The sequence below is a fragment of the Oryx dammah genome, unplaced genomic scaffold, assembly GCF_014754425.2.
Source record: "Oryx dammah isolate SB20612 unplaced genomic scaffold, SCBI_Odam_1.1 HiC_scaffold_27, whole genome shotgun sequence".
In the NCBI taxonomy this organism is placed as follows: domain Eukaryota; kingdom Metazoa; phylum Chordata; class Mammalia; order Artiodactyla; family Bovidae; genus Oryx; species Oryx dammah.
In genome coordinates this window covers 79,244,215-79,264,009 of record NW_024070211.1, presented here as the reverse complement: position 1 = coordinate 79,264,009, position 19,795 = coordinate 79,244,215, and the positions used below count along the sequence as shown (strand labels likewise).

Genomic DNA, 19,795 nt, shown 5'->3' with positions numbered 1-19,795 from the left:
TTTATTTCATCTTCTAAGTTTTGGCACAAATAGTACTTACCTGAGAATTCTCCACTTCTCAGAAAATGAAACTTAAAATTTTCCCCTGAGCTGAATATGGTCCATTGACTTCTATCTCTGAATCAATAGGTGAAAGAAAGAATATGCAAATCAAACTATGGACACTTTAGTTATTACTCCATTATCAGTGGCTTCCCATGTGGCTTACTAGTAGAGAATCCACCTGCCAACGCAGAAGATGCAGGTTGGGAAGATCACCTGGAGTATAAAATGGCAACCCACTCTGGTATTCTTGTCTGGAAAATTCTTTTAACAGAGAAGCGTGGTGGGCTACAGTTCATGGGGTCACAAAGAGCTGTACATCGCAGCCCACTTGTAGTAGCAGGAGTGATCCACATGATGACAGGATATCTTGAAAGTATATTCAAAGATACAGAAAACATTGGAATATTTTTTATTTCAAGAAAGGGCAGAAAATATATTGTATCAGAAATCAGAAAAATATTGCTCAGGCAACTAAATGTTAACTGAAGTCCATTCTAAAGGAAAATAATTTTTAACATGATCTTTTTTAGAAATCATGAAAGGAATTCTCTTCTGTAGTCTGTAAAAATGGTTGGCATAGTCATTAGGATTGCAAATTTAAAATTCAGATGCAGACTAAGTTATTTATAGATAGAAAGGCTTATGATTTTCTAACCCCCTGAGCTATACAAAATGGACAGATTTTTTTCCTTTAAGAAAATTAATTAATTTAAAACTTAAAAGACTGACGTGATCAATCTGTATGTAAAGCATAATGAGATTTCTGAATTTGAATTTTAGTAGTCAGAACAGGATATAATAGCATTATGAACAATTGTACATACTTTCTGGCAATTTATTATTTCTAGTAAGAAATGCTAGATACATGATAGCAAGCACTATAAAGTAGGTCAATGCTTGAAAAATGCAAATAACTTTAACTATCCACGTTAGATTTTACCATTAAAGAGCTGAATGTTCCTGAGCAAAACAAATGATTCATCTGATCTACCAGGTTTTGAGAAGTGAATATGAGATACCATCCTTGGCATATTCCCCATTATGCAAAAGAAATTGTTCAGAATAAATATAATCCCTTATTCATTAATACTCATACCTTTTTCTCAAAAAGTTGATTAGAACCATTTTTCCTGAAAAGCTTTAACAAAATATTCAATTAAGTTTTCTTTAATAGGTTTCAGTTTTTAATTGAAGTCCTAGCTATAAATTTCCTATGCAATATATGGGTCTGTGTGTACATCTCACACACATACCCATGTGCATAGATAAATTTATAAGTATTCCTATGTAACCGTGGGCTTCCCTGGTGCTTCAGCAGTAAGGAATCCTCCTGCCAATGCATGAGACACAGGTTTGATCCCTGGGTTGGGAAGATCGCCTGGAAGGAAAGGGCAGCCCTCTCCAGTATTCTTGTCTAGGAAATACCATGGACAGAAGGGCCTACAGGGCTACTGTCCATGGGGTTGCAAAGAGTCAGACATGACTTAGTGACTAAACAACAACAACAATGTACCCAGACATAAGTGTGTGTACATAAATTTTAGCAAAGACTTTAAAGTTTTGTTTTAGGACATTTGGGTAGTGGTGGTGGCTCAGACGGTAAAGCGTCTGTCTACTATGCGGGAGACCCAGGTTCGATCCCTGGGTTGGGAAGATACCTAGGAAAAGGAAATGGCAATCCACTCCAGTACTATTGCCTGGAAAATCCCATGGACAGAGGAGCCTGGTAGGCTGCAGTCCATGGGGTCGCAAAGAGTCGGACACAACTGAGCGACTTCATGTTCATGTTCAAAAATTGATAGTTTTTTTTTCTTTCTTCAGTATTATAAATTTACGTGCATGCATGCTAAGTCACTTCAGTTGTGTCTGACTCTTTGCAACCCCATGGGCTATAGGCCACCAGGCTCCCTCTGTTCATGGAATTCTCCAGGCAAGAACACTGGAGTGGGTTGCCATTTCCTTCTCCAATGCATGAACATGAAAAGTGAAAGTGAAGTTGCTGGAGTGGGTTGCCATTTCCTTCTCTAATGCATGAACGTGAAAAGTGAAAGTGAAGTTGCTCTGTAGTGTCTGACTCTTAGCGACCCCATGGACTGTAACCTAACAGGCTCCTCCATCCATGGGATTTTCCAGGCAAGAGCACTGGAGTGTGTTGCCATTGCCTTCTCCAAACAAATAAATAAATACAAAAAAATCCAATTTTTGAAAGGTGTATTGAGGGAAGTAAAGTTGGACTTGGAGATAAAAACTTGAATGATATAGTTTTGAGTAAGATGATTAATAAAGGCACATTTGAAGAGAGAAGATTTGAGGTAAGACTCAGGAAATGAGAAGGAAGTGATGCCATCTTACTTATATCTAAGACAACTCTTATTTTTTATGTGGATAATGGATTTGGTGGGAGAAAAGACTATAACAGAAGGAGGCCACATAGAAAGGCTATGCCCCCATAGAAATGGTGGTATGTTACTCTATTGTAGTCTCAATGAAGTGAAAGGTAGTGAGTAGAATCTTAAGGAAAAAAGTGTTTGCAAATGGAATGAATGTGAAAAATGAGGACAGAAAGGATTCCAGACTGACACCTGGTTTCCTGGATTGTATAATTTGAAGGATCCTGAAAATGGACTGCAAGGAGGTCCAACCAGACCATCCTAAAGGAGATCAGTCCTGGGTGTTCATTGGAAGGACTGATGCTAAAGCTGAAACTCCAATACTTTGGCCACCTCACGTGAAGACTTGACTCATTGGAAAAGACCCTGATGCTGGTAGGGATTGGGGGCAGGAGAAGGGGATGACAGAGGATGAGATGGCTAGATGGCATCACCAACTCGATGGACATGAGTTTAAGTAGACTCTGGGAGTTGGTGATGGACAGGAAGGCCTGGTGTGCTGCGACTCATGGGGTCACAAAGAGTTGGACATGACTGAGCGACTGAGCTGAACTGAACTCAACTGAAAATGGAAAACTGTGGGTTTGGTTTTAGTTATGCTAAGTTCAGTAAGAGATCCAATGAGAATGTCAGGTTTGCAGTGATGTAGTCAAAGCTGTCTCTTAGATCTCTGGACTGGAATTGCATTAAGGAATAGAAAAATTGAGGGGATATCTAAAACCATCAAACCAGGTTAGATTACCAAGGGAAATTAAGAAGGAACTGGACCCAAGCTCTGAGACTAGATTAAAATGATGGCAAGGACCAGCCAGTGCATTAGGATAAAACAAGAGAATGTAGAATCACAGAAACTAAGAGAAAAAAAAAAATGTTTTGAAAAGGAAGTTTTGGTTGTATTTCTAGCATACTGCTGAAAGATCAAGTAAAGGAAAACAAAGGAGTGTTCAAAAGATATGAAAACAGAAATTCATTAAAGACCTTGAAAAGTGCTTAGAGTCATGGAGGGAGAGGCGTCATCAGAGAGCACTCAGTAGTTCCACATCAGTGGTTCTCCACCGGGGATGATATACCATCCCAGAGGACATTTGGTAATGTCTGAAGTCATTTTTGATTCTCAGTGTTGAGTACTGCTGCTGGCATCAAGTGAGTAGAGGCCGGGGAGGATGCCTAACACCCTACAAGGAATAAATTAGTTCCTCACAGCAAGGAATTATTCTGACCAAAACACCAATAGTGCCAGAGTTGAAAAATCTTTTTCTACATAGTAACAGTAAGAGTCTGTCCAGTTAACCTTTAAGTAGCTCTTTTTGTTTATTACTTCATTTGATGTAATAATAACTAGTACAAAATAGTTCTGAGATGAATCAACAGTATAATTATTCTTTTATTGTTCTCTCATTTTCCTCACCTCTCAGCATCTTTGGCTAGATCCTTTTCTCCTTTCCTTTTAATATTGAAATGCCCAGGCTCTGACCATGATCCTCTTCTTTCTATCTTCCTCACTTCCTAATAGAGTTCATGGTTTAACATAAAATCACATGCTAAAAATTGCCTAATTGATATCAGGCTCTATCTAACTGCTATTTTTCCTTTTGGATGTTAAAAAAAAAAAAAATCTCCCCAGAATAGCACGCATGCCTAAAAATAAACTTCTCATATGATCCACAAAATCTGCTTCCCTAGTGTCATTTAATGGCAACTCGGTTTTCCAGGTGCTCAAAGTGAAAATCTTAGAGGCATTGCTGGCCCCTCTGCTTCTTTCATAACTCCATAATCAGACAAAATTATTGAATGCACCTTCAAAGTATGTCTAGGAGCTGATTACCGTAATATCAGCTTGACTTCAAGGATCTAGTTTTGAACCATTTTCACCTTTCTTCTGAATGAATGCAATAATTTACTAATTGATCTCTTTACTATCCTTATGACTCACAAAACAATAACCAGAATGCTCTGTATAAAGCATAAATCACATCACATCTTCAATCAAAAATGTTCAATGGTTTTCCATCAAAAAGACTGAAATTCTCCTAACAACTCTCAAGGATTTAAAAGATCTGGTCTCCTGTTACTTCTCTGATTATCTGCCACTACTTTCCCCTTTACTCACTCTTCTCCAGGGAAGCTCTGCTATTTCTCAAACCCATCACTACCTACTAAAGTAAGGCCTTTCCTAAAATGGTCTTTTGCCCTAAAATGCCTTTCAACCAGATATCCTACATGATTCAATTCCTGAACTCCTTCAAGTCTTTGTTTAAATGTCATCTGAATGCATAACTTACTGATAATTGCAATCTATTACCTCATTCCCGTCCTGGGATCCTCAGTGCCCTGCTCTTTTGCATTTCCATAGTACTTTTCTACTGCCACATAGTTTATTCATTTATTATATTTATAACCTATTATCTGTCTTACCCCACTATAAATAAATATCCAGAAGCAGTGGCAGTTTTCTTTTTTCCTATTCTACTACTATAATACTAGCACTTAGAACAAGACCAGTTATGAAGTAGATACACTTTTAAAATTAGAAGCAATAAATTAATTGAAAATCTTGGGGATATATGGCAATAGCGTATCAATCTTGAAAGTTATCCTTTACAAGTTATGCTTCTCATCCTTGGTATTCAATTTATCACAAGGTTAAATATTTTTACCTCCATATATGTACCATTTTTATCCACTTTTGTTTCATAAAAGCCTAGATTAAAATTTCACAATCTTTCCTCTGGAGTCCATTGAATAAACCTCATCTGAGTTTCTCGTATCCCCTTGGTCCCCAGTGCCAAGCCATTCATTATGCCACAGACAAAATAATCTTATAATATAACCTCAGCATCATATCTCCCTCCTTAAATCTTTCCATTGAAAAATCGTGGTCTTACAAACCTCGGCATGATGTTTAGCCTCATCTCCCAACATACCCCTTCCACCTTCTCCCATAAGAGTATGCATATACCCTCAAAAACACATTTTTCCAGCCATAAATAGATTATGTTTCACTTACAATAATGCAACTTAACTTTACAGTCTTTCTTGTTGTTCAGTCCAAAAGCTGTGTCCAAGTCTTTGTGACCCCATGAACTCAGCATGCCAGGCTTCCCTGTCCTTCACTATCTCCGACAGTTTGCTCAAACTCATGTCCACTGAGTCACTGATGCTATCCAACCATCTAATCCTTTGTTGCTCTCTTCTCCTCTTGGCTTCAGTCTTTCTCAGCATCAGGGTCTTTACTAATGAGTCAGCTCTACCTGTAAGGTGGCCAAAGGGTTGGGGTTTTAGCTTCAGCATCAGTCTGTCTAGTGAATATTCAGGGTTAATTTCCTTTAGGATTGACTTGCAATCAAGGAACTCTGAAGAGTCTTCTCTAGCACCACAATTGAAAAATATCAATTCTTTGGTTCTCAGCCTTCATTATGGTCCAACTCTCACATCCATACATGACTACTGGAAAAACCATAGCTTTGACTAGATGGATCTTTGCTGGCAAAACAATGTCTACTTTTTAATATGCTATCTAGGTTTGTCATAGTTTTCCTTCCAAGGAGCGAGCATCTTTTAATTCCATGGCTGCATTTACTGTCTGCTGAGATTTTGGAGCCCAAGAAAATAAAATATGTCACTCTTTTCCCCCTTCTATTTGCCATGAAGTGATGGGACCAGATGCCATCCATGATCTTCATTTTTTGAATGTTCAGTTTTAAGCCAGCTTTTTCAACCTCCGCTTTCACCTTCATCAAGAGGCTCTTTAGTTCCTCTTTACTCTCTGCCACTAGCGTGTTATCATCTGCATATCTGAGCTTGTTGATATTTCTCCCAATAGTCTTGATTCCAGCTTGAACTTCAGCTAGCCTGGCATTTCACAAGACGTACTCTGCATATAAGTTAAATAATCATGGTGACAATATTCAGCTTTGTTGTACTCCTTTCCCAATTTTGAACAGTCTGTTATTCCATGTCTGATTATAACTGTTGTTTCTTGACCTGCGTACAGGTTTCTCAGGAGACAGATAAGGTGGACTGTTATTCCCATCAGTTCAGTTCAGTTCAGCCTTCTTCACAGTCCAACTCTCACATCCATACATGACCACTGGAAAAACCATAGCCTTGACTAGATGGACCTTAGTCAGCAAAGTAATGTCTCTGCTTTTGAATATGCTATCTAGGTTGGTCATAACTTTTCTCCCAAGGAGTAAGTGTTTTTTAATTTCATGGCTGCAATCACCATCTGCAGTGATTTTGGAGCCCCCCAAAAATAAAGTCTGACACTGTTTCCAAGGTTTCTCCATCTATTTCCCATGGAGTGATGGGACCAGATGCCATGATCTTCGTTTTCTGAATGTTGAGCTTTAAGCCAACTTTTTCACTCTCCTCTTTCATCAAGAGGCTTTTTAGTTCCTCTTTACTTTCTGCTATGAGGATGGTGTCATCTGCAAATCTGAGGTTATTGATATTTCTCCCGGCAATCTTGATTCCAGCTTGTGCTTCTTCCAGTCTAGCATTTCTCATGATGTATTCTGCATATAAGTTAAATAAGCAGGGTGACAATATACAGCCTTGACGTACTCCTTTTCCTATTTGGAACCAGTCTGTTTTTCCATGTCCAGTTCTAACTGTTGCTTCCTGACCTGCATACAGATTTCTCAAGAGGCAGGTTAGGTGGTCTGGTATTCCCATCTCTTTCAGAATTTTCCACAGTTTATTGTGATTAAGTGCTCAGCCTACCATTCTGTAGCCTGTTCTTTCAGATAGCTCTAATTTTCATCTCAGCTGTTGTGCTTATTTAAATTGTAACCATCAGGAAAAAGAAATTAACTATAAGAAGGCACCTTGTCTTCTTAATTTCAGGTTACTCACATAGGGAGATGATGTCAAAATTGCCCCCATAAGTACCAACAAATTTTTTGCTTACTGACTAATGCATAAAATTCATACTTTGCATTAGATGCATCCCTGGTGGCTCAGATGGTAAAGCAGCGTTTGTCTGCAATGCAGGAGACCTGAGTTCGATTCGTGGGTTGGGAAGATCCCCTGGAGAAGGAAATGGCAGCCCACTCCAGTATTCTTGCCTGGAAAATCCCATGGACAAAGGAGCCTATCAGGCTCCTTTGTCCATGGGGTCGCAAAGAGTTGGACACGACTGAGCGACTTCACTTCACTTCAAGGTTTATACAGAATGGATAATGTTTTAAACTGTTAAGTAATTCACTGTTTAGAAGTTAAACACTTTTACAGGTCATCTGATCCAAAGCCTTTTTTTTTATATGCTACATAATTTATGGGCTTCCCAGTTGACTCAGATAGTAAAGAATCTACCTGCAATGCAGGAGACTCAGGTTCAATCCCTGGGTCAGAAAGTTTCCCTGGAGAAGGAAATGGCAACCCACCCCAGTGTTCTTGCCTGGAGAATTCTCTAGACAGAGGAGCCTGGTGGGGTACAGTCCATGGGGTCACAAAGAGTCAGATATGATTGAATTGCTAACACCTTCAATTTCACTTTCATCATTTATGGAGAAACTAGGACTAGTTCTTAAACCAACTGTCTGATTCCAAATATGTTGTTTTCTAGGTTCCATGATATCTTTTGTTTAGCTGGTAGTTCAATTGAAAGTTTTGGCTCAGTTTTGTTATTTATGGTAGGTAGGTGGTAGATCATAACCAGTAAGTTTAGAGAATACTGAGTATGTTTTAAAAATGATAAATCACATACAATATTCACCCTGATATCCAAAGACAGATTTGTTACTTTCTGGATACTGTCTGAGAATTATGTACTTTTACTTGGTTTCCTTTTCCTATAACAGAGCTTATGCCCAGTTGATGTAGTCCTAGTGTAGACCCTTGTGGCTCAGCTGGTAAAGAATCTGCCTGCAATGTGGGAGACCTGGGTTTGATCCCTGGGTTGGGAAGATCCCTTGGAGAAGGGAAAAGCTATCCACTTCAGTATTCTGTCCTGGAGAATTCCATGGACTGTATAGTCCATCGGTTTGCAAACAATTGGACATGACTGAGCAATTTTCACTTACATTTTCACTTTAGTGTAGATAAATGCCACAAATTGTAGAAAAATTATTAAAATTGAAACAATCTTTACAATTAGGCCTTATAAATATTCAGATTGAAATGATCTTTTCTTAAGAATAGATTGCTGATAGAAGCAGAAGTTTCATCTCTGAAATGATTTAAGAATTCGTACATATTCTAGCTCTTAAATATAATTTTTTTGGGTTCTGGGGGGAGGGTTTCTCCATTGTTGCATGAGCTTGACTGAAATAACAATTATCTAGGTATTGTAGACTATTACTAAGTTGTGGAATTTAGTAATGTTCAGAATTTGTGTAGTCCTTACTTTATTATTGGGCTTCCTTGGTAGCTCAGCTGGTAAGAATATGCCTGCAATGCAGGAGGACCTGGTTCAATTCCTGGGTCAGGAAGATCCCTTGGAGAAGGGATAGGCTACCCACTCCAGTATTCTTGGGCATCCCTGGTGGCTCAGATGGTAAAGAATCTGCCTGCAATGTGTTATTGACTAATTTATGAGAATTTAATCTGATTCACATTTTGTGAACCAAAAACGTAAATAATCTTATCATTACATATGGATACCCCCATCCCCATCCCACCACATGCACAAGTTCCTTACAGTGTTGTTATATTTGTGTTTTACTAGCATTGCATCAGGGGATAATTAACTTTATCAAAATGAACTGAATTTTCTTGTATGTACACAAAGATGAAAGATCAGGAACAAATGAAATATGTGGCAACTTCAATCTATCCTTGTGTTAACTATATTTTCTCAAATTATATTGCTAACTATAGGAATTTTGTTTTAAAAAAGACAGTATTTCCACAGTTCAAATGTTTGAATTCTCCTTTCATAGGTTTTCCTCTTTCCTCGATTTAAAACAAGTCTTTAGTGACTTATATTTTTAGTTTACTGAAGCTGGCACTGTGAAAGATACCTTACAATCTGCAGATGTAAAGGATTAGTAGTTTAAAGCAGTAACCTCTAATTGTGTTACAATCAAGCTGCCAATTTTTTGGCAAGATTTAAGCCTTTCATTCATTCAACTAATATATCTCTATAAAGAAGACTGCCTCAGGACTCAAAACTTTGGCTGTGTATTTAGAGAGCTTATTAGGAAAGAAATCATTTGTCTGGAGAAAGCCATCAAAATGTGTCTTCTACTTTGTGCAAAAGATGAGAAATGCTTTTTGTTGTCTGGGTAACCACACGCCTCTGCAATTTCTTAAACACGACATATTGCATCAGTGCCTCTAGTTCATTGGTCTATCTGTCTAGAGTGGGAGCCAAAGAGGCAAATTAGAGTTTCATATTCTCTTTATGCTTCCAATCTGATGTGTTTGGTTATTTTTCAGCCTCTTTTGAGACAAATGGCATAACTATCCTGTTTTTGTTATTCATTTCAGTCTCCAATCTAGGCCAAGAACCTCAGTTTACTTTTCCTGTGTTTTCCCACTTTTTGTGTTTACCTGATTGATTTTGAACTTCTCCATAAGACCCACCAGCAATTTGCCTTCCGCTCTTCAGCCAGCATTCATTCAATATGAGATTCCCTTTTAGATGACTAACACAATCCTCCCTATTGGGCTTCCCTGATAGCTCAGTTGGTAAAGAATCTGCCTGCAATGCCGGAGACCCCAGTTCAATTCCTGGGTCAGGAAGATCCCCTGGAGAAGGACTCCAGTATTCTTTGGTTTCCCTTGTGGCTCAGTTGGTAAAGAATCCATCCGCCTGCAATGTGGGAGACCTGGGTTCAATCCCTGGGTTGGGAGGATCCCCTGAAGAAGGGAAAGGCTACCCACTCCAGCACTCTGGCCTGGAGAATTCCATGGACTGTATAGTCCATGGGGTCGCAAATAGTCTGACACGACTGAGCAACTTTCATTTTCACTTTCAATGCAATACTGGTCAAGCCATGAGCAATAGAAAGGGATTATTTCTATAAAACTCACTATAAAGAAGATTTCCTAATTTGGCCATGGTTTCACTAACAATAAGACCATCTTTTTTCTGTCTTCTTGTTTTTCATCCTTTGTTCAATCTTGCTCTTTTCAGTGTGGAGAATTACTGAGCATTCAGTATGTTATGAGTCATTAAGGATGAATACCTAGTAACATCTTGACTAGTTGCCATAATTCCCTGAGAATCATCTTGTAACTGATGATTCATCTTGTCACGTAGGTTGAATTTATTGGGTGTGACCATTCTTTACTCCATATTCTAACTACCTTAGTTGATACGGGAATGACATTAGAGATTCCTTAATCAAGGAACCAGAGAATAACTATATGGATTTAAATGGCTCTATAACTCATCAGTATCTCGTGTTCAGCATTTAAAAGTAACATTTATTCTAGTAATGTGACCTAAATTCTATATATCCTCTTGGAATTCACCATTAATAGAATTTTCACCACCCAGCTTTTCTGAAAAGTATCACAAAATCAGACTTCTGAATGTTCCATGATCATTAGGAATTTGAGATTTTTAACAGTTAACAGAACAGGAATATAAATATAGAATGGAAAGATAACCAGCCCTTTTTTGAGCATGAGTGAAAAAAAATGAAAATATTAATATTAAAAGGTGGAACTTTGCATAAAATATGTCCTATTTAGCAAGGATACACTAGGACAGAAAAATCATATAGTATATTAACATTTTATAAAGGCAAATTTGGGCTTCCCTGTTGGCTCAGTCAATAAAGAATCTGCCTGCAATGCAGGAGACTCAGGTTCTATCCCTGGGTTGGGAAGATCCCCTGGAGAAGGAAATAAGCTACTCCAGCACTTGTGCCTGGGAAATCTCATGGACAGAGTATCCTCATGGTCTGCAGTCCATGGAGTCTCAAGAATAGGACACAACTTAGCAACTAAACCACCAATCACCATCAAAGGCAAAATAGGGTATTCTTTTATGTTCATGCTGGACAAATGCATGGTAAAAGATTGCTCCAGTGGTGTTAAAAATAGATAAATATGCTCCAAGAGGCTTTATACAGTTCATAATGGTTATTTTCTCCTATTGTCTCTCATGTTTATAGATTTAAGATTTACATTGACATGTCCATACCATTTGTTGATAAATTTACTTTTAAATGCTGCCAAATCAAAAACAGCAATTTCATTTAACTTAAATGATACTGAAACACTTGAAAATTATTTTGTGGTTTGGCTAGGATAAAACTTTATATTTTACCCATTTATGAATATTATTTGTATGAAATGTTTAGATTATGTTGTATTTCAGAGTACTTTTCATTTAACTTTAGGTAGCTATGAGATATCACTGTGTAGATGGATAGTATTTACTATTAGAGTAAAGGAATGAGTTACTGTAATATTTTAAAAGTTTAGTTTTTAAATCAATCAATAAAAAGACTAATAATAAAGGTCATTAGAAATTTCTAAAGGTTCTGTGTTTAATTTGAGCCATATTTTCCTTCCTTAAGATCTCAGTAATCACACAGCAGATGGTGACTTGCAATTCTTATTTCTTGGCATCTCATGTTCTTTTTGAGAAGTTCAGTCTGTTTGCTTTTAACCCAAGCACAATTTAACAAAATGTGCTCACTAGTAAAACACAGAAGAAACAGTCATCTGTTAAAAACCCACATTTCCACTTGTTACCAGGTCTTAACAATGCTTTTACACATTGATGACATGTCTAGTTATAATCACCTTCAAATAATTGTTTCTAGTCTTGATATAATACCCCTGAGAATTCCTTCTCACTTTCGGCTATGCACAATAAACCTGACCATGTCAAATTAATTGTTACACTAGCTTCAGCTCAAAGTGATCAAGTTAATTGAAGGGCACAGAGCATACGTTATTTTCCTTGCTGTCTATTCCCAATGAGCTCTCTTACCTTTGTCTCACAATAATCCAGTAATATACTATTACACAGAAAATCCAAGCTAGCAGATTTAATATAAATGACAGAGTTTGTAACTTTCCTCAAAAGACATTTTAATCTAGCATCTCTCTAAATGTGCCTATTTGTATTAACATTCTTTTTAAATTTTAAATCAAATTATATATGGTAAGGATGCAGAGCAGCTGGAAGTTTATTAAATTACTGAAAAGAGTGAATATTAGTAGAGATCCTTTGAAAGAAAATTCTAACCCTATCTATTCAAGCAAACATATATATACCTTAAGCTTCAATAGTTCTCAGTTCAGTTCAGTTCAGTCTCTCAGTCGTGTCCAACTCTTTGCGACCCCATGAATCGCAGCACCCCAGGCCTCCCTGTCCATCACCAACTCCCAGAGTTCACTCAGACTCACGTCCATCGAGTCAGTGAAGCCATCCAGCCATCTCATCCTCTGTTGTCCCCTTCTCCTCCTGCCCCCAATCCCTCCCAGCATCAAAGTCTTTTCCAATGAGTCAGCTGTTTGCATGAGGTGGCCAAAGTACTAGAGTTTCAGCTTTAGCATCATTCCTTCCAAAGAAATCCCAGGGCTGATCTCCTTCAGAATGGGCTGGGTGGATCTCCTTGCAGTCCAAGGGACTCTCAAAAGTCTTCTCCAACACCACAGTTCAAAAGCATCAATTCCTTGGTGCTCAGCCTTCTTCACAGTCCAACTCTCACATTCATACATGACTACTGGAAAAGCCATAGCCTTGACTGGAAAAGCCATAGCCTTGACTAGATGGACCTTAGTCGGCAAAGTAATGTCTCTGCTTTTGAATATGCTATCTAGGTGGGTCATAACTTTTCTTCCAAGGAGTAAGCGTCTTTTAATTTCATGGCTGCAGTCACCATCTGAAGTATTTCTTATTAAATTTTCAATAAAATGAGAGTTTTTTCCACCAAAAGATACATAGAGGAATATTCATAATTTTTATTGTAATGGCCTAAAATTATTAACAAAATAAATAAATAATACCAGTACAATGGTAAGCAAATTGATATATATTCATGAAATTAAATATTATCCAGAAATAAAAACAATTAATAACAGACATACAGAACAATATGGATACATGGACATGATGTTGAATCAAGATCAGGAATTGAAGAGTATGATGATGTTTATGTGGATTTGTTTAAGCTAATCTATAATGTTAGACATGAGAATTATGCTTATTCTAAGAGAAATACTAACTGGTAGATATCATAAGTGAACCTTCTACAGTTCTGGAAATATTCTAACACGATGGTAGTTAAACAGGGGCAGTGATAGGTAAAATTCCAATGAACTGTATACTTAGGACTTGTGAAATTATATACCTATAAAAAGTAACAATAAAATATGTTTAAAAATCTATATACTAATTAATACCTGATCATATTAATATGATTCCCAAATAATCTCAATATATAGATATAGAAAACTCCACCAATTTGCTTTTGAAAATACTGTGGTTTGTTGTTTTGTTTTCTTCTAGTGTCCTGAATTTAGAAGGCCCAGGGACATTGCAGTTGACTGGGTTGCTGGAAATATCTATTGGACCGACCATTCTCGAATGCACTGGTTCAGTTACTACACTACTCACTGGACCAGTCTGAGGTACTCTATCAACGTAGGGCAGCTGAGTGGCCCCAACTGTACCAGACTCTTAACAAATATGGCTGGAGAACCCTATGCCATTGCTGTAAATCCTAAAAGAGGGTAGGTTAATAACATAGTTATTGATGTTTCTTGATATGACTATCCATTTTTAGAGATTGTCTCACCTGTGTTCTATAGTGTTGTCTCTGGATGAGTGTTCAACATATAATAGAGTCACAAGACTTGTGAAAATCCCTCTACTCCTTATATAAAAAAGAATGCCCTTTTCATACCAAATGGTGATGAAAAATTTGTGTTTTTCTCTGAACAGTTGTATAAATGTACTTTATACATTTAGTGTCTATGTATGTTATGTGTACGTTCAGATTAATGAAACTGATATGAAAAGTGTAACCACTATTGTTAATCTAAAACTGATTTTTTGAGATGTTACATATAATGTTTAACCATCTTAAGTGTAGAATATTAGTGATTTTGGTTATTTCTGGTAATAAAAAATGAAAGCATATGTATAAACAAACTTTAAAAATTTAATACAAATATGTCCTTTATTTTACTTGATTTGTTTTTCTTTTTTATTATTTTATTTTTCATTTATAAGCAGTGGCCAAAAAAGAAATAGGGAAATGTTAAATAAAACTTCTAATCATCCATAAAGTGGATCATTAAATCCTGTGTAAAAAGAAGCAATTGTTTACTTAATAGAATTATGCAGTATGGTATCTTCTAAGTGAGAAAATTATTTCTGTTTGAGAAAACAGTTACTTTATCATAAAAGAATACATATTGATGTATCAACCATGGTAAAATGAATTCTGTCACAATAAGAAGATGGTTTCAAGTGTTAGAGATATTCTTCTAAAGAAATTTTCAAAATTGAGCTTTGGGAATCAAGTGAACTACAGTTTATCCTGTTAAACAGTAACTCTCAAATTTTAGTGGGAAATATGGGCTTCCCTCATAGCTCAGTTGGTAAAGAATCTGCCTGCAATGCAGGAGACCTGGGTTCGATTCCTGGATCAGGAAGATCCCCTGGGGAAGGAAATGGCAACCCACTCCAGTATTCTTGCCTGGAAAATTCCATGGATAGAGGAGCCTGGTGGGCTACAGTCCATGGGATTGCAAAGAATCAGACACAACTGAGAGACTAACACTAGTGTGAGTGAGCGAGTGAAAGTCACTCAGTCGTGTCCGACTCTTTGTGACTCCGTAGACTATACAGTCCCTGGAATTGTCCAGGCCAGAATACTGGAGTGGGTAGCCTTTCCCTTCTCCAAGGGATCTTCCCAACCCAGGGATTGAATCCAGGTCTCCTGCATTGCAGGGGGATTCTTTATCAGCTGTGCTATCAGGGACTAGTGTATGACTATTTAAAAACCTTGATTCCTACCGCCATCTCTTGGAGGTCTTTACTTTGTACATTTAGAGTTAGCCCCTTTATCAAGGACTCTAAGGTGATTCGAATGCACAGGATCTTTTCAGACCTTGTTTGGGGCTGTGCCAGCACTGTCAACAGGCTAATCAACTTGACCTATCTCTTCAGAATGATGTACTGGACTGTTGTCGGGGACCACTCCCACATAGAAGAGGCGGCCATGGATGGTACTCTGAGAAGAATTTTAGTACAAAAGAATTTACAGAGACCTACAGGTATGATATGTTTCCCACACTATCTATGAAATATCAGGGTGAGACAAATTGAGAGTAGCATTGATATTTATACATTACCGTGTGTAAAATAGGTAACTAGTGGGAAGCTGCTGTATAGCACAGGGAACTCAGCTCGGTGCTCTGTGATGACCGAGAGTGGTGGGATGGGAGAGGTGGAAGGGATGATCAAGGAGGACGGAATATGTGGATATATATAGCTGATTCACTTTGTTGTACAACAGAAAGTAACAAAACATTGTAAAGTAATTATACTCCAGTAATATAAAATAATGTGAAATAGTATGCTAAATATAATAATGTTGCCATGCTTTCTGGTTCCATTTGGCAATGTAGTCATTTTTGAAAGCAGACAAAATAATTTATAGCATGACTTTATAAAAGTCATTAACATTTCATGTCATACTTTCCCAACTTGAAACTCAGGTTCTTATCATACTGTTGGTGATATTATGGGGATGTTATTTGAAAATTACCTAAGTTATAAGGCTATTAGGATTTCACCTGCATGAAATTTTGATAGTTTATAGCACCATATTAGGATGTTTTTACAGCTATATGTTAATGATACTGGGAGAGATGGTAAACTGCCAGAGGGTGAGAGACTAAATGGACAGAGAGGTGGTAAAATGCAAATAATTTTTGTGAAAAAAAGGTATGAAAGACATTCACAGCTTCTTTCTATCTAGCGTAAATCTCCTTTCCAGCATGTCATCTAAACCACCAGCCCACACTCTCTGTACTTCGCAGACTGCTTCAAAACTCAGCTTTTTTTCTGCATTCCTGTTCTATCTCCCATGCCATTTTCCTCTCAGATCCCTTCTTCTATAGTACCCTTCCAATTCTATGCACTTAGCTGAATCTTACCAATCATTTTTGTTCTTTTTTTCTAATTTTTTTCGCCTTGTGGCATATGGAAGCTTGGTTCCCTGCTGTGCTATGCTCAGTCACTAAACTGCATGAGACTTTTTGTGACACCATGGACTGTAGCACACCAGACTTCTCTGCCCATGGAATTCTCCAGGCAAGAATACTGGAGTGGGTAGCCATTTCCTTCTCCAGAAGATCTTCCCCAACCAGGGATCAAGCCTGCGTCTCATGTCTCCTGCATTGACAGGCTGATCCTTTACCACTGAGCCACCTGGGAAGCCCCTTAGTTCTCCAACCAGGGATCAAACCCACAGCCCCTGCATTGGAAGCACCAAGTTCTAACCACCAGACCACCAAGGAAGTCCCTGAATTTTATCAGTCTTGTAAGGTCTACATTTAGTCCTTCCTCAATAAAACATTTTCACAGTGTAGAAGCCTCAGAGATTTTTGCTCCCTCCCCACTGTCACCCACTACATCTGTATCAGAAAGACAGCATACATTTCCTATAGCACATGTTATTTAACAGTGAGGCTTTGCAGTCTTTTTCACTGTAGAAACTTTATATTTTGGGTGTGTGTGTGTGTGTGTGTGTATATATATATATATATATATATTTACTTTTAATGTACCTTTTGCCTTTTCCTCCAAATAGATTGTTTTTACCCTTACAGAAGGTAGGAACGCTTGGGATTGAGTTCATTTATATAGATGTGTCTCTTGTCAATGATTTAACAAACACTAATTAAAGAGTCATCTGGTGCCAGAAATTTTTTCCAAATGCTGAAGGAATAGTTCCTGCCCTTGTTAAGAGAATTCCCATTCTCATGAAACTGACTTTCCTATATCAGATAGAACAAGTAGGATACATCATGTCAGATGTATATAAAAACCATATATGGGAAAAAAAACCATGAGGGATGCCTAGTTATGAGAGAGTACTATTTTAGTTATGATTATGAGAGAAGTCATCTCTAGAAAGGTGATATTTGAGAAGATAACTGAATAAAGAGAGAGAGCAAGCTATGTGAATACGTGAGGAAAGAGCTTTCCATGCAGAAAGAATGCAAGTCATGAGTTAGGAACGAATCTAGCACATGAGGGAAACAGCACTGATGCTAGGACAGCGGGCCCTGCATATCCATGGTAGGCTGAATTTGCTGAAGCTGCTGATTCCGAAGGTTGAGTGTAATATGCCATTTTATGTAGCAGACTTAAGCATCCGTGAGTCCTGGTACCCACAGAGGATCCTATAACCAATCCCCTGTGGCTGCCATGGGATGATTGTATGCCTTGAAGTATATGAGCAACTGGAGATTGAGCATATGGGCTTATTCTCACGTGCTCATATTCTCATGGGCATGTGCTCCACATGAGCATATGGAGAACAGGATACGTGCGAATGACAAGCTGAGTGTTTCTAGGACCTGAAACACTCTGATAAGGATTAGATTCTGTTCTGGCTTTAAGGGGGGACGTTTGAGGGTATTGATGAAAGTGGCATAATCTGTTCAAACACAATTTTAGGTTTAAAGAACTTTTTTTTACTTTTGACTAATTTTAGACTTATAGAAAATTCAGACAGTTGATTTAAAAAAAATGTCTGATTTAGCATCTTACATAGTCATAGTAAGGGCTTCCTTAATAGCTCACTTGGTAAAGAATCCGCCTGCAATGCAGGAGATCCCAGTTTGATTCCTGGGTCAGAAGATTCATTAGAAAAAGGATAGGCTACCCACTCCAGTATTCTTGGGTTTCCCTTGTGGCTCAGCTGGTAAAGAATCTGCCTGCAATGAGGGAGACCTGGGTTTGATCCCTGGGTTGGGAAGATCTCCTGGAGAAAGGAAAGGCTCAGTATTCTGGCCTGGAGACTGTATAGTCCATGGGGTCGGACACGACTGAGTGACTTTCACTTACTTTCACTTTCATAGTCATAGTATACATGGCATTATTTTCATTTTAAAGTATGACTCAGGAAGCTATGTCTAGAATTGCCAGTCTGAGATCCTTAGGAGGGAGCCTGAGACAGGGGTTTTTGGGAAGTTTGTTTATGAAGAGAATGCTATTCCCTGGTTATCATGTGTTGCAGTTGTAGACATGGCCAACCTAAATCAATGAGATGGAGGTGTGTGTGTGTGTGTGTGTGTGTGTGTGTGTGTGTGTGCTCAGTCGCTCTGCTCCTTGCAGCCACATGGAGTGTAGCACACCATGCTCCTCTGTCCATGGAATTTTTCTGGCAAAAATACTGGAGTAGGGTGCCATTTCCTAATCCAGGGAATCTTCCTGACCCAGGAATCGAACCCACGTCTCTTGCGTCTCCTGCATTGGCAGGCAGATTTTTTATAACCAGCACCACCTGGGAAATCCTCAGATGAAGCTATCTCAGAGATTATTGTAAATTTTAGTTCTGGAGCTCAAAGCAGAACTAGAAGCTTAGTTTGGGGAATTAGCAACAGAAAGTTGATAATTTAAACTTGCTGGAGTTGTTAAGATGAATGAGGGAGGGTGAAACAAAGAAGCTTCCTAGGGCAGAAAGGGCAGAAATGTGTGAGACGTTTACGTTTAGAAGAGTTAAGGTCAAAGTACAGACAACAGAGGTGTTTGAGCAATAGGAGCAAAGCAACAGAATTCAGTGTCACAGTAGTTGACAGAAAAGTTTCAAAAGGAAGATGATATACCCAATTGGACATAGCATAGTGCCTTACACAGAATACATACAGAGTAGTAGAGTCTTAGCCCTGAATTTATATAGGCTTGTGTTAAAACTGAGCAACCTGTATAAACTTTTGAGCACTGAAGTCCTCACTTGTAAATTGCATATGATAATATTTACCTTATGGAGAATTGATATAATTAATTTAAATCAGATATTAAAACCAATGTAAATTAATTGGTGTAATTTCTTGAATATCTAAGAGGCTAAGAATAACTATAGGACTAATAAGCCATGTATTAATACTAAAACCTTATATTTGTATCTTATATAAAGTCCACCATAACTCCCTCCTCCAGGGGATCTTCCAACCCAGGGATGGAACCCAAGTCTCCCACATTGCAGGTGGATTCTTTACTGTTTGAGCCACCAGGGAAGCCCATAACTCCCTATTATCAATTAAAAAAAATTTATCCATGTTTATAAATATCATTTAGTATACTTTGTTGACTAGTATTCTCATTTTATATGTTCAAATTCTAAAAGATTTTAAAAAATCCATAAGCTACATGTAAAATCTATTGCTTTATCTGTTGCCCACCTGCTTATTGAATTTCTTAATAT

At 37.9% G+C, this 19,795-nt stretch overlaps 1 protein-coding gene across 1 annotated transcript in view; it reads left to right on the top strand.

The window, feature by feature from the left end:
* LRP1B (LDL receptor related protein 1B) overlaps positions 1-19,795 on the top strand; it is a 762,233-nt gene that overhangs the window by 607,506 nt on the left and 134,932 nt on the right. The window contains exons 54-55 of the mRNA XM_040227930.1: positions 13,858-14,081; positions 15,526-15,632. Of these exons, the coding sequence (XP_040083864.1) occupies positions 13,858-14,081; positions 15,526-15,632 (331 nt within the window). The remainder of the gene's footprint in view (positions 1-13,857; positions 14,082-15,525; positions 15,633-19,795) is intronic.